The sequence below is a fragment of the Abramis brama genome (genome assembly GCF_963993115.1).
Source record: "Abramis brama genome assembly, chromosome: 17".
Lineage (NCBI taxonomy): Eukaryota > Metazoa > Chordata > Actinopteri > Cypriniformes > Leuciscidae > Abramis > Abramis brama.
The window spans coordinates 19897440-19912189 of NC_139979.1; the positions used below are offsets into that span (position 1 = coordinate 19897440).

Below are 14750 nucleotides of genomic sequence, written 5' to 3' on the forward strand. Positions count from 1 at the left end.
CACCAGAAGAAAGAAATTCATACAGGTTTGTAACAACCTGAGGGTGAGTAAACAATGACAGAATTTTTGGGTCTCTTTACATCTCTAGTGCCAGCTCTACTGGCCGATAGATCCATGTTCTCCTATTTCAATTGGATCTATCAAAAGTAATAGATTGCAAGTGCAATTATTAAAGATTTACAATTACATTCAGTGGTTACATAAGGACAAAAAAAATAAAAAATAAATATGGACATTAAAAGTTAAATAAAACACTCAAACTTTAATATTGTTTTAGGTATTGTTGAACTTCTGACTTTAAAAATGAGAAAAGGTTTTTCAAAAAATTAGTTTATTTCTCCGTATTTACATTTGTATATATCTCTCCTGGGATGATAAACATGCCATAAGTGAAAGAACCGGATAAAACATTTTCAAAGCACAGCTGATTTGTGATTTGTAGTAAATGAACACAAAAGAACAGTGAATACACCCGTATCTCTCTCCTATAATCAAAGAAAGCACGTTAGCAGGCGTGTTGTCTTGAGCCAATGGGAAGCGCCGGGGGGCGGAGCTTACAGCCAGCGTTATATAAACCCCAGCGGACTGTAGTTCCTCGCTGTCTCTTCGTCTGGAGGTCTTCCCGTTTGTTTCTTTCGTCAATTGTTTTCTGGTGAAAGCAACATTTTTTTGCAATCATGAGTGGCAGGAAGTTTTTCGTCGGTGGCAACTGGAAAATGAACGGCGACAAAAAGAGCATTGAAGAGCTCGCCAACACATTGAATAACGCTAAACTCAACCCTGACACCGGTGCGTATTTCATCCAGTTTCCTCTTCACCAGGCACAATCACATGCCACTGCAAACACAGGCCTTTTCGGCGTTGTGCAAACCCACTGCATTGACCCTGAAATGACATTCACGCGGGTCTTTTGACAGCTGCCATCGCCTTTAAGCGCATCATTTACAGGCTCTTTCTCGTTGTAGTTATTTAATAAGATAACAGCTCTGTTTTCTACAGTGTAAATCAATCTATTGCTTGTAACCATCTCGATTAATCAGTTAACGTTAGCGGCAACCAGACAGAAACATTTAAACCAGTTTCTGTTCAAATTTGATATAAAGTACTATTCGATTTATAAAAGAGTGGACTGCCCGTCATGTTTCGATATGAATAAATGAATGATGCTCATCTTGTGTCGTGATTCAAGGGTTAATGCTGGAAATGGGTGTGTGATTTCCAGCACGTAGCCTCTCCACCGTGTGCATGTTCAAGGCCTGTCAAATCAAATGACAGGATTATTAGGATGCTCGGTTTATCAGCAAAACTGTACTATATTAGTTCATGCTATTTTTTTTTAAAAAATATGACCCTGGAGAAAGAACGATAGTTGTTACAGTTTCGCGTTTTGAGTGATTTCTGATCGCGCGGTGTTTCCGCTGTTCGCTGTGACGTAAGCCTGGCTGCATCACCGTCCGACTTTATTTGAGAATCCAGACAGAGTTGATGTGTCAATGACACAACTGTGGACTTTGAATTGGTAAAGTCCAAAAGTCACGCTGCTTGTGCGTCGCCTGTTTCATTCATGGTCTGAAACCCGAGAGAAGCGCTTAACGCGCAAAGGTCATGGGTCGTACTGTCATATCTTGGACTAACTATTCTTCGATTTACTTCGTGGCCTATGTAGTATGCAGTCATATGAGTAACTTTTCCTTTGACCTTTTATCAAGGGGGCCGAAGCGCCAGATATGTCTGCCCTTTACAGTGAGTTTAATTTAGGCTGACCCAAGATAATTTTACAGTATAAATGCCACGTCTAAGGGGAACACAGCTTAGCCTTAAAAATCATAAAAACACACAAAAAAGTTTTAAAACTGCACAGTTTATTGAACCTTTAAACAAAATATTAAGTGCAATGGGGGCAAAACATCTAATGCAATGAAACTGATGACTGAGAGATGAAAAATAAATGTTCCTCAAAAGACTGGTGTTTCATAAATGATACATGAATTTTCTAAACAGAACAAAAAAATGATGTATGGAATAAAGTAAACCTAAGCTGCTTCTGTTCTGTAAATGTTTATCTTGACACATCCATAAGAACATAAATGGCATTATGTTTATTACTTTATAAAATTGTTAAAGTTTTTACAGTAAAAAAACATGTGTACCATGACCGAAAGGTGGACATTTTAACAATTATACTTAAGGCCTCTTACTTGCCTTTATCAAGAACTCCAAGTTGTCCTGTCAGTAATCAGGTTAAATGTTCAGGACAGTAACATCGATTTGCCATGGTGGTCTTTCACATAAAAAAGACTGCAGTTATTCCGTGTTTAGTTTTTTTTTTTTTTTTTTTTACCCGTTTGCTTGTTTGACAGAGGTTGTGTGTGGTGCCCCACCCATCTACCTCGACTTTGCCAGGTCCAAGCTGAAACCTAACATTGATGTGGCGGCACAGAACTGCTACAAGGTTGCAAAGGGAGCCTTCACCGGAGAGATCAGGTACGTCAACCGTTTACAGTCCAGAAACACAGTAAATAATCCATGAAAATGAAAATGTATCGAATTCATTCACATTTTATGGCTGTTTTTTTTCTATTTTTACTCCTATTTGTCGCTTGAAAGATCCGTTGTATTGTTTCAGCCCAGCGATGATTAAGGATTGTGGAGTAAAATGGGTGATTCTGGGACACTCTGAGAGACGCCATGTGTTTGGAGAGAGTGATGAGGTAACTTAGTGCCTTACATGTTATAGAAACCCCTATTTTTATTATTGAGTAAATCAGCAGCTGTAGTGTGTTTTCTGAGCATTTTTTTTTTTTTTTTGTATTTGATGTCAGTATAATGTGTTGACACTGGAAATGCTACTAAAACCATGTGTTTTACTGCCCTCTTGTGTGTAGATTGATTTATAGCAGCTGTACTGTTGTAAATTCTATGTGTAATCAATGTACAACATACTATTAAAAAAACAAAGTGCTTGGTTAGGGCCACATTTTCCTTCTATTTAGACAAACAAGTAACAAAATAAGCATAGCATAAACAATTTAAAAGTCAGTTTTCTTTTAAACAAATATTTGGGGTTTTCTTTTATAGAAAACCTACTTGACAAAAACAAAAAGAGCAAGTTTTCAACTAGTCTTTTAGCAGTTAATCCTACCCATTACTTTGAATTAGTATCTCACTCATGGTAACTGAAACAAACACGGTGAATGGAAGTTAAAGTGCCCCTATTATGCTATTTTAAAGGTTCCTAATTTTGTTGGTGGTCTCCTTTGGTTTGTTGGTTTACATGCATTCAAAGTTCAAAAAACACTTTAATGTTCTCATTATATACATTGCACATCACCTTATTTCTTCTCAAAGAGTCAGAAAACGGTTCTTTTGAAGATTCAGTCTCTCTAAACCCATCCTTACCGTCAGCTTACTCTGCTCTGATTGGTCAGATGACCCAGTCTGTTGTGATTGGTCAACTGCTTATAGCATGTGCCGGAAACGCATGAATTACTACCAAATCTGAATTTCAGCTCCGTAGGCTTCCTCAGCGCTTGATACACATTGATACGAACGATGGTGTTGCTTTTTCCATATCAATTCCAACACGAGTTATGCAAATGTGTTACTTTGTTTCATAGATATTTAACAGGAAGAAAGACTTAGAAAGATTCCTTACAACTCTTTTCAGGAGTAACTTTATTTGCTATGCACTTTGATTTTTAAAACTTTGCAGACCTTTTACATTCACAAACAGCTATGGCATGAAAGGTAATATTCGAAAAAGCATATTAGGGGCACTTTAAACACGTGAAACACATTTTTACGCTAATTTAAACACAAACAACAACGTCACCCTCTTGAACTAAAAAAGCATGTTTACTACAGCACTTCATAAATTAAAGTAACATCACGCATAGAGCTGTAATATTACTTAATTATAAAACCTCAAGCTCACTATTATGTTCACTAAATGTTTCCAGACACATTTCTTTTACCAGTTATGAAGGGGCTTCCTTTTATAGGAAACCTACTAGACAAATACTAAAAGAGCAAATTTCCAACTATTATTTTTGCAGTGAGATCTCCCATCAATTTGAGTGGGTACCTCACTGGTGGTTATTTCTTGCATAAGTTTTAGCAGCGTTTGAACAACTGAAAGGCATTATGGGTATGCAAATTTGAACTCCTGCCCATACCATCTCTGGACAAAAATGTATACAGTAAGAAATGGAATAAAAGTAGCACTGAGTTTGAGGCTGATTTAATGAAGTATAACATTATTTTGAACAGAAAAATTACAACATTTTTGTTATCTAATTTTATTACCTGGGTGGTTAAAATGTCAACTATTATGGGTATGCAAATTTGCAAAGCTCATTAAATATACATAGTCTCTGAATGAGCATTTTTATGATAATAATGGAATTGAACAGAAAAATGAAATTATTAGTCATGTAGTACATTTAGTACGTATGAATATGATTACCATGACAAACCACATAGGAAACAAAGTTTAAAGTTAAAATTGAAAGCATATAATGGTCTCACAAAAGATAATCGGTCACCATTTCACTTAAATCATATGAACTTTTTTTTCTTCTTCTGGTAGTTGATTGGACAGAAGGTCGCTCATGCTCTTGAGAGCGGTTTGAGTGTGATCGCCTGCATTGGTGAGAAGCTGGATGAGAGGGAGGCCGGAATCACGGAGAAAGTGGTTTTTGCACAGACCAAGTTCATTGCAGGTAACTTTTGATTTAGTGGTGTGTGTATTATAAAACATTCCTTGTATTTGAAATAAAACTATCATCTCTTTTAGATAATGTGAAGGATTGGAGCAAAGTGGTGCTTGCTTATGAGCCTGTTTGGGCCATTGGCACTGGGAAAACTGCATCACCCCAACAGGTACAGATGAGAAGTTTGGAATGGATTAGAGAATGGAGGTTTTTCAAACATGTTTCCTGGTTTCATTGAACTCAGTGACCGAGTCTCTCACTGCTGTTCTTACAGGCTCAGGAGGTGCATGACAAGCTCAGGCAGTGGATGAAGGCCAACGTCTCAGAAGCTGTTGCCAGCTCCGTCAGGATCATCTATGGAGGTCAGTGCTCTAAATGTTGTTTTCCTTTTTCCATAGAACAATACCAACAATCCCATTAAAACTGAATTCATCCGATCCTTTTGAGTGAGTATCGCACCCATGATGACTGAAAGTGAACCTGATAAAATCAAACACCCCCAGTGATGTCATCCACAACTAACTATGCATACTATTTCTAGATAAAGTAACACCATTTATCAAAAGTAAACACTATTTCACAACAAAATGTCAAGCTTAAACTTTTAATTCATCTTTCTTTTCACAAATATGAAGGGGCTTTTTTTTATAGAAAACCTGCTGGACAAATACTAAAAGAGCAAATTTCTAGCTTATGTTGTTCACTGAATCTCTCCCATCAATTTGAACGAGTATCTCACTCATGGTGACTGAAGATAACAAGATTAAGTTCAACAATAAGAGGAGTCATGCACATTTATTGTAACCAACATTTGATTGGTTAAATTAAATATTTGTTAAACCGGTTAAATCAAATCTTTCACTTGATACTAGCCCATTACTTTATATTGAATAATTCCAAAAGCATTTGAAACATGTAAAAGGCATCATGTGTGCAAATTTAGACGCGTCTCCTTTAATGCTTTCACCTCCCACCCACTGCTTATTAAAAAAACGAGGAATGTAAATAAAGAACTGGAGAATTCATTGTGGACTGTGCTGTGCAAATGTAACCCATACACATACTGACATGATGCTAGTGCTGTGTATTACTCTTTGGGAAGGTTTATGGTTTATTCTGGTTTATATTCACTTCAGTATGTTTATATAGAAACATTATGTAGGGATTTATTATAGTCATGCCACGCAACTACATAAACACGCTTCTGACAAATCTGAAGTGTACAGTAACAACAGTCAGTATTGTCACTATACATAAAAAGGTGTATGTCATATTGTTACAAAACATCTCAAATTTAAAGCAGATGCACTTCTTAGATATAATCAACTTTTTCATTTTCAATCAAACTTTTAAATGAATCTTTATTTTAACAAGTAATAAGGAGCTTCCTTTTAAAGAAAACATGCTCAACACATTAAAAGATCAAATTTCCACCTAATTCTGGTGTAGTGAATCACTGCGAGTGGATTCCTCACTCATGGTGACTGAAGTGATATGACAGTGATGTAGCATAATTCTGTTTAAAATGTGCATCATGCATTAATGCCTATTGTTTCACATGCGGCTTTTTCAAACATAGAAAGCAGCACATACTGATGTATACAGTAAGTAGTAATGTGGTATTCAAATTACTACCCATTATGCCTTTCACTTTAAGTGGATCAGATTTTACTAAGCCCTCCAAGACTGTTTCTAGATACATAGATGGATAAATATATATTTGACTGTTTGCTAAACCCTTTAAAACAAACAAAAACCCTTCTTTTTTTTTTACTAATATGAAGCAGCTTCCTTTTAAAGGAAACCTTTTGGACAAATACTAAAAGACCAAATTTCCCATTAAAATTGAATTCATCCGATCCCTTTGAGTGAGTATCTCACCCATGGGACTGAAAATGAACCTAATGCAAATTCATACGCCTCCAGTGATGTCATTCACTAGTACTACTACCTATAGTATTATATTTCTAGGCAAAGTAACACCATTTATCAAGCTTTATTACTTCACTACAAAATGTCAAGTTTAAACTTTTTTTTTTTTTTTTTATATCTTTCTTTTAACAAGAATGAAGGGGCTTTCTCTTATAGAAAACCTACTGGACAAATACTAAAAGAGCAAATTTCTAGCTAATCATAGTTCACCGAATCTCTCCCATTAATATGAACGAGTATCTCACTCATGGCAACTGAAGAGAACTTGTTTTTAATATCTTGTTACCTGCTACTGATTACATATACTGTTTCTGGACAAGATTTTTGATGTCACATCAGCAAAGAGATGAAATAACACCACATAGAGCTGTGATATAATTTCACCACTTCAAAATACCAACCTCAAACTTGCACAATCTTTATTTCAACTGCTATAAATGGGCTTCCTTTTAAAGGAAACCTACTGGACAAATACTAAAAGAGTACATTTCTGGCCAGTTATTGTGCAGTGACGTTCCCCCATCAGTGTGAATGAGTGTCTCACCCATGGTGACTGAAGCAATTATTTTTACTTTACGATACTATAGTTTTTTTGTTTGTTTTTTAACCAGTGATTTTGTTTATTTGACAAGAAATGTAATGCACACAGTATGCATTGAATTGGATGAATAGCATATGTTAGTGGATAATTGTGTACTAGAACTATTTTCCTGTTTATCTGAACACATGTAAATGCTGCAAGTCAGAACTAATCAATCACAGAGCGTTCACACACTGCCAAATAAGAATCAGAATAAAAAGGTTGCATTTTATGGGTGCAACAGCTTGTCACTGGCGGTCCCTTATGAAAATGAACATTACAGTGACCATAGTTCAACAAGGCTTATAATATTTTGTAGATTTCCATGGTTACCACTACAAGTAAATATTTTAACCATGTGTAAACAAAAATATAATCTAAAAAAACTCCAATTAGGGCATATTGAATGTTAAAATGCCTTTCACAAACAATGTTAAGTGGGTATCATTAACAATTTTCCTCTTAGTAATTCAATAATTTAATTTTTTTTTTCAATTTAAAAGTTCAGTTTAGAGATATCTTATCTTGAAATGATGGGTATCAAATCAAAAACAAAATGAGTGGTATCACTCATCTCTATTATGTAATGACAAAATAACACCTTTTACAACTGTAATAATATTTTACTTCAAAATATCTTTCATTTAACAGGTATGAAAGGGCTTTCCTTTATAGAAAACCTACTAGACAAATACTAAAAGAGCAAATTTCTAGCTAATCATAGTTCACTGAATCTTTCCCATCAATCTGAATGAGTGTCTCACTCATGGTGACTGAGGAAAACAAGATTAAGGTCAACTTGTGTCACCATAAGCGAGATACTTGTTTTGATGGGAGAGATTTGGTGAACTATGGTTATCTAGAAATTTGCTCTTTTAGTATCTGTCTAGTTGGTATTCTATAAAAGAAAATCTTCTTCATACTTGTTAAAAGGAAGCTATTTAGAAAGCTTGAACTTAATATTTTAGTCACCAAGGCTGAAATACTCACTAACACTGATGGGAGTGTGTCACTGCACAATAAGTAACTAGAAATGTACTTTTTTAGTATTTGTCTAGTTGGTTTCTTTTAAAATAAAACCATTTTAGAGTAGTTAAAATAAAGATTGTAGAAGTTCAAGCTTTGTATTTTATAGTGAAACTATATCACTACGGAAGAGGATTAGGGCCAAGCAATAATAAAAAAATAAAACCATCTCGAGATTAAAGTCATTATAATGTGAGATTAAACTCGTTAAATTTTGAGAAAAAAAAGTCGAAATACAATCTTGAGAATAAACTCATTAAATATCGAGAATAAAGTCGTGTTTCTAGAAAAAAATTGTTAAATTTCGAGAAAAAAGTCGAAATACAATCTTGAGAATAAACTCATTAAATATCGAGAATAAAGTCGTTGTGTTTCTAGAAAAAAATCGTTAAATTTCGAGAAAAAGTCGAAATACAATCTTGAGAATAAACTCATTACGTTTTGAGAATAAAGTCGTGTTTCGAGAAAAAACTCTTTAAATTTCGAGAAAAAAGTCTAAATAATCTGCCTTCTTCTCAAGCGTCTCCTTCGTCAAAATTCCACACCTTGAGGATCAACAAGTTTAATAATGCGTCTTATGGTATCCTGGGAAACCACGAAACCTTGATGAATCGCGCGTAGGTGAAGCCAGCGATAACCTTGCATTTGTCCACTGGTTGTCATTTCATGTTGGACAAAAGAGAGTACATTGCGCAAATTGGACTGATTTTTTTCTAAAAGACCTAGCCACTTGCAAATTCTCTTTAAAGTTTGTATGCTAATTATTATTCTGTCATAATTAGCTAAAGTTGATAGTATTTCTTTGTTACTGAAAGAAAGTCTAAAATATAGCTTGACTAAGTGATTCCAACTCTGCCATGTCCTCTACCAATAGGCTATGCAATGAACACTGATCGAATGCACTGATCGACTTTTTTTCTCGAAACACAACGACTTTATTCTCGAAATGTAATGTTTATTCTCAAGATTGTATTTCGACTTTTTTTTTCTCGAAATTTAACGAGTTTAATTTTGCATTATTATGACTTTAATCTCGAGATGGTTTTATTTTTTTATTATTGCTTGGCCCTAATCCTCTTCCGTATATCACAGCTCTATATGTGGTGTTATTTTATTTTTTCAGAAACAGTATATGTAATTAGTAGGAGGTAACATTGCTCAGGGCGTGTTTAAATTTGCGTAACGCCTTTCACAAGTTGAACTTAACTGTTGAAAAAAAGAGTTCTTGAAGATTAAGTTCAAGATTATGAAGTGGCTTCCTTTTAAAGGAATCCTACTGGACAAACACTTCCCATAATGTTTATGCATTAGGTCAGTAGGCTGAGAGTAGGTGTCTTTTGTGGCTGTTTGAACGCATTCAGTCATATGCGTTTTCGATAACCCCCGGAAGTGGTCAAAATTGGACAATGCCAAGCTCAAAATGTTGTAGACCCCGTTTACACCAGTATTTAGCTTCATCTCCATGTGATCCAATTGCCCAAAACACATCTTAATACCAGGCTTAAACAGTGCCTTTTTAAATGAGTATCTCACTCATGGTGACTGAAGCAAACAAGTATAAGTTGAAATTGTGCAAGGCATTATTATGCTAATTTTAACACGCCCCCAACAATGTTACCTGCTACTGATTACATATACTGTTTCTGGACAAGATTTTTGATGATGTCACATCAGCAAAGAGATGAAATAACACCACATAGAGCTGTGATATAATTTCACCTCTTCAAAATACCAACCTCAAACTTGCACAATCTTTATTTCAACCGCTATAAATGGGCTTCCTTTTAAAGGAAACCTACTGGACAAATACTAAAAGAGTACATTTCTGGCCAGTTATTGTGCAGTGACGTTCCCCCATCAGTGTGAATGAGTGTCTCACCCATGGTGACTGAAGCAATTATTTTATAGATAAAATCTTCCTCAAACTATCAGCCAAGTAACTGCACAAACACCTCTGATGAGATTTTTAATACAATTGATTTCACATAAAACAAGAATGAATCCTCTGTGTAATACGAGAGACGTGAAAAACTAGTGCCGTTTTTTTATACTCAGATGGGTTATGGTAAATATTAAGGAACTTCTGACCACTGAGCGCTGCAACTGACCAATCAAGTATGCAATTATTTCTGGACAAGTGTGTTTATAGCATATAAGCAATAGGGATGGGCGTATCGATATGAAATATCGATACTGACGTCGAGCATCGACAGTATCGATACTCAAATAAATAAAAATATCGACACTATATATATATATTTTTTTTTTTACCAGTGATTTTGTTTATTTGACAAGAAATGTAATGCACACAGTATGCATTGAATTGAATTGGATGAATAACATGTTAGTGGATAATTGTGTACTGGAACTATTTTCCTGTTTATCTGAATGCATGTAAATGCTGCAAGTCAAAACTAATCAATCACAGAGCGTTCACACACTGCCGAATAAGACATCCGGTCACTGCAGGTCCCTAATGAAAATGAACATTACAGTGACCATAGTTCAACTAGGCTTATAATATTTTGTAGATTTCCATGGTTACCACTACAAGTAAATATTTTAACCATGTGTAAACAAAAATATAATTAATAAATTCCAATTAGGGCGTATTGAATGTTAAAATGCCTTTCAAAAATAATGTTAAGTGGGTATCATATCAAAAACAAAATAAGTGGTATCACCCATCTCTAAGTAATGACAAAGTATCAACCTTTTTACAACTCTATTAATATTTTACTTCAGAATATAATATATAAGCTTGAGCTTTTAAAATATCTTTCTTTTAACAGGTATGAAAGAACTTTCTGTTATAGAAAGCCTACTGGACAAATACTAAAAGAGCAAATTTCTAGCTAATCATAGTTCACAGAATCTCTCCCATCAATCTGAATGAGTATCTCACTCATGGTGACTGAGGAAAACAAGATTAAGGTCAACTTGTGAGTCACTATGAGTGAGATACTCGTTCAAATTGATGGGAGAGATTCGGTGAACTATAATTCTTGAAATTTACTGTTATAGTATTTGATCAGTAGGTTTTCTTTAAAAAAATATCAGTAGGTTTGATGATCAGTAGTAATCAGTAGGTGTTCTTCTTCATACTTGTTAAAAGGAAGATATTCTGAAATATTTAGAAAGTTTGAACTCAACATTTGAGTCATCATGGGTGAGATGCTCACAAACACTGATGGGGAAAGGCTCACAAACAACAGCTATAAAGGAGCTTCCTTGGTGACTGAAGCAATTATTTTATACATTTACTAGTATATCATCGTAAAGCTTTCTCTAAAAATACTGCATCAAAACCTGTCAGCCAAATAACTGCACAAACACCTTATTAAGAAGTTCGTTTTAATGCCGAACTACTTAGTCGTTTGAACCCGGGGAAGGCGTGTTTGACACGCTATGTTACTACGCTCACTTGATTGCCCTGTGCTAAACCAAATGCATAAAGACGAAAGTTGAAATCCAAAGTGGTCCATTTATTTTAATACAGCATTGTCCATAGTTTCCATCAGTGTAACAATACAAAGCGCCGCGAGCAAGCGGTCAAAAACCCTTTGCCCTTCCGGGTCAAACACCTGTAAACAACATTGTATCTGCTGCCTTTATACCCAAGGCCAAGTTACAGACATACGCCACCCAGTGTTAAACAACGGAATTACAACCCAAATACAAAACAGCATTTTGGCTCTAACACACCTCTTATGTGAAATAAATTGTATCATAAATCACATAAAACGAAAGAATGAGTCTGTGGTGTAATGCGAAAGACGTGAAACTAGTGCTGGTTTTTTTATACTCAGATGGGTGATGGTAAATATTAAGGAACTTCTGACCACTGAACGCTGCGACTGACCAATCAAAATAAAGTACACTTATTTTTTCTGGATAAGCATGTTTATAGCACAAAAGCAATACAAGTAATACCCTTTAAACAACCGTAATAATATTTTTATCATAAAATATTTTGAAAGCTCAAATGTGATATCTTTTTTTTAACCAGTATGAAGGGGTTTTCTTTTATAGAAAACCTACTGGACAAATACTAAAAGAGCAAATTTCAAACTAATCATAGTTCACTGAATCTCTCCCATTAATTTGAGCGAGTATCTCACTCATGGTGACTGAGGAAAACAAGATTAAGTTCAACGTGTGAAAGGCATTATGCAAATTTAAACACCCCAGCAATGTTACCTCCTAATTACGTATACTGTTTCTGGACAAGTTTTTATGTTGGCACATCAGCAATGAGTTAAAATAACCCCACATAGAGCTGTGATATAAAATTTTCACTAAAAGATTGTGGAAGTTTGAGCTTGGCATTTTAATTTCAACAGCTATAAATGGGCTTTCTTTTAAAGGAAACCTACTGGACAAATAGTAAAAAAGTACATTTCTGTCCAGTTATTGTGCAGTGACGCTCCCCATCACTGTGAATGAGTATGTCACTCTTGGTAACTAAAATATCAAACTCAAACTTTCTCAATATCTTCTTTTTAACAAGTTTGAAAAGGCTTTCTTTTATAGAAAACCTACTAAACAAATATTAAAAGAGCAAATTTCTAGCTTTTCATTCTTCTCAGAATCTCTCCCATCAATTTGAACGAGTATCTCGCAAATGGTGACTGAGGAAAACAAGATTAAGTTCACCATGCCAAAGGCACTATTATGCAAATATAAACGACAATGTTACCTGCTACTAATTACATTTACTTTTTCTGGACAAGAGGTTTTTTTTATGATGGCACATCAGCTTTGAAACAAAATGACACCATGTGTAAAGCAGTTCCACTGTGGTGAAACTTTATACTGACAGCGTTCCCAGAATTCAAACAAATAATCTTTCGTTAAACCGTTATGGAGGAGTTTCCTTTTAAAGGAAACCTACTGGACAAATACAAAAAGAGTAAATTTCTACCTAGTTGATGTGCAGTGAAGCTCCCCATCACTGCGACTGAGTGTCTCACCCATGGTGACTGAAGCAATTATTTTATGGCACTAGTATATCAATCTTAAAGCTCCCTCTAAAAATATCAAAAAGTATGAGCCAAGCAACAGGACAAACACTAAACAGTTTTAATATTACTATAACATTGTTGCAAAGTCCTCTGAGGTGATTTTTCTGCATCCGTATAAAACGAGAAAGAGTCCTCCGAGAATATGAGAGACGTGAAACTAGTACCAGTTTCTGTTACGGCGACAGCTAAACATCTGACCTCTGGATGCTGCGACTGACCAATCATAATCAAGTACTTCAAACAACTCTATAATAAACAGAAATACAGCTTTACTGTAGTATACTTGTTTGTCAAAATACCAAACTTCACTTTTTAAAAACACTCAAAACATCAATCTTTTCTCAAATACTAAAAGAGCAACATTGGCTGGGTACCTCACTGGTAATGACCGAAACATTCAAATTTAAGCATGAAAGGATTTGTACAATTATGGGTATGCAAATGACATCTAATTTGGGTAGACATGCATTCATAATGCATACATTCACAAGTGTACTAATATGTACACTTTAGGTATTAATATATTTCTTTAAGGTACTAATATTTAGCCTTTAGGGGTAAATAAGGTACAAAGGTGTACCTTTTGCAAGGGTACAACCCAAGAGACAGCTTTTGTACTGTCTCCTTTTCTTTCTTTTTTGAGAGCGTTCCAACATGATACCAGTGTAATTTATTACTATAAACTGATGAAGCTGTGCTTATTTTAGGGCTCGTAGTTAATGGTTTGCTTTACTTTTTGGAAGATTTAGAGATGGCAGATCCAAATATCCTCAGCAATAAAGATATTTTATGTGTGCTGCTCTTTATATATATATAAAAAAATCTTATTTTATGGTCCATCGTTTCAGGGTCTGTCACTGGAGGGACCTGCAAGGAGCTTGCTTCCCAGAAAGACGTGGATGGCTTCCTGGTGGGCGGCGCTTCCTTGAAACCGGAGTTTATTGAGATTATTAATGCGAAAGCTTGAAGAGCTGAAACCATCATCTATCTAATTAGGTCTGCTCCCAAATCCTGCTCTTCTTTAGAAAGTGTTATTGTGGTTTTGTTTTTTGTATTGTTATTATAAACGGACAGCTTGACAAACTTAAAAACTCAAGGGTTTTATTCCACTGAAACGTGTGCTATTAAATCTCCTATTTGTGTAAAGTACAGGACCGTAATGAGAACCATCATTGGGCTTTAGGGCCCACGCCTTTACTTGAATATTGTTTACCAACATTCTTGTGTACATGGTGTCAAAATTCTAGGATGAAGTCAATCAACCTCAGCGTCTGTTTAATTCAAGTGAAACTACTTTCCATGAATGTGGTTGTCCTTATGTTTTCCTGTCCCTCAAAGAGTCTCTCTCTGGCTGGCCTGTGGCAAAGTTGCTCATATGTAATAACCATGGTTATTTGATATAAAGGACGAGACGGTTATATTCTAATAAATGTTTCAGAAGTGTACAACTATTTACTGTTGTCTCAAGTTATTTTA

The 14750-nt window shown here is 35.1% G+C and overlaps 1 protein-coding gene across 1 annotated transcript; it reads left to right on the forward strand.

The window, feature by feature from the left end:
• The first annotated feature begins 549 nt into the window (after positions 1–549).
• tpi1b (triosephosphate isomerase 1b) lies at positions 550–14725 on the forward strand. Its single transcript, XM_084090101.1, has 7 exons — positions 550–789; positions 2361–2484; positions 2627–2711; positions 4589–4721; positions 4796–4881; positions 4987–5074; positions 14123–14725. Exons 1-7 carry the CDS (start codon positions 678–680, stop codon positions 14239–14241), a joined length of 747 nt encoding a protein of 248 aa, XP_083946227.1. The 5' UTR covers positions 550–677; the 3' UTR covers positions 14242–14725.
• Positions 14726–14750: the final 25 nt, after the last annotated feature.

Excerpts from the sequence above, each read along its gene's own strand:
- tpi1b (XM_084090101.1), top strand. The coding sequence starts at position 678 with ATGAGTGGCAGGAAGTTTTTCGTCGGTGGCAACTGGAAAATGAACGGC. Across the intron at positions 2,485-2,626 it reads GCCTTCACCGGAGAGATCAG|CCCAGCGATGATTAAGGATT; the intron begins GTACGTCAACCG and ends GTATTGTTTCAG. Across the intron at positions 4,882-4,986 it reads AAACTGCATCACCCCAACAG|GCTCAGGAGGTGCATGACAA; the intron begins GTACAGATGAGA and ends CTGTTCTTACAG.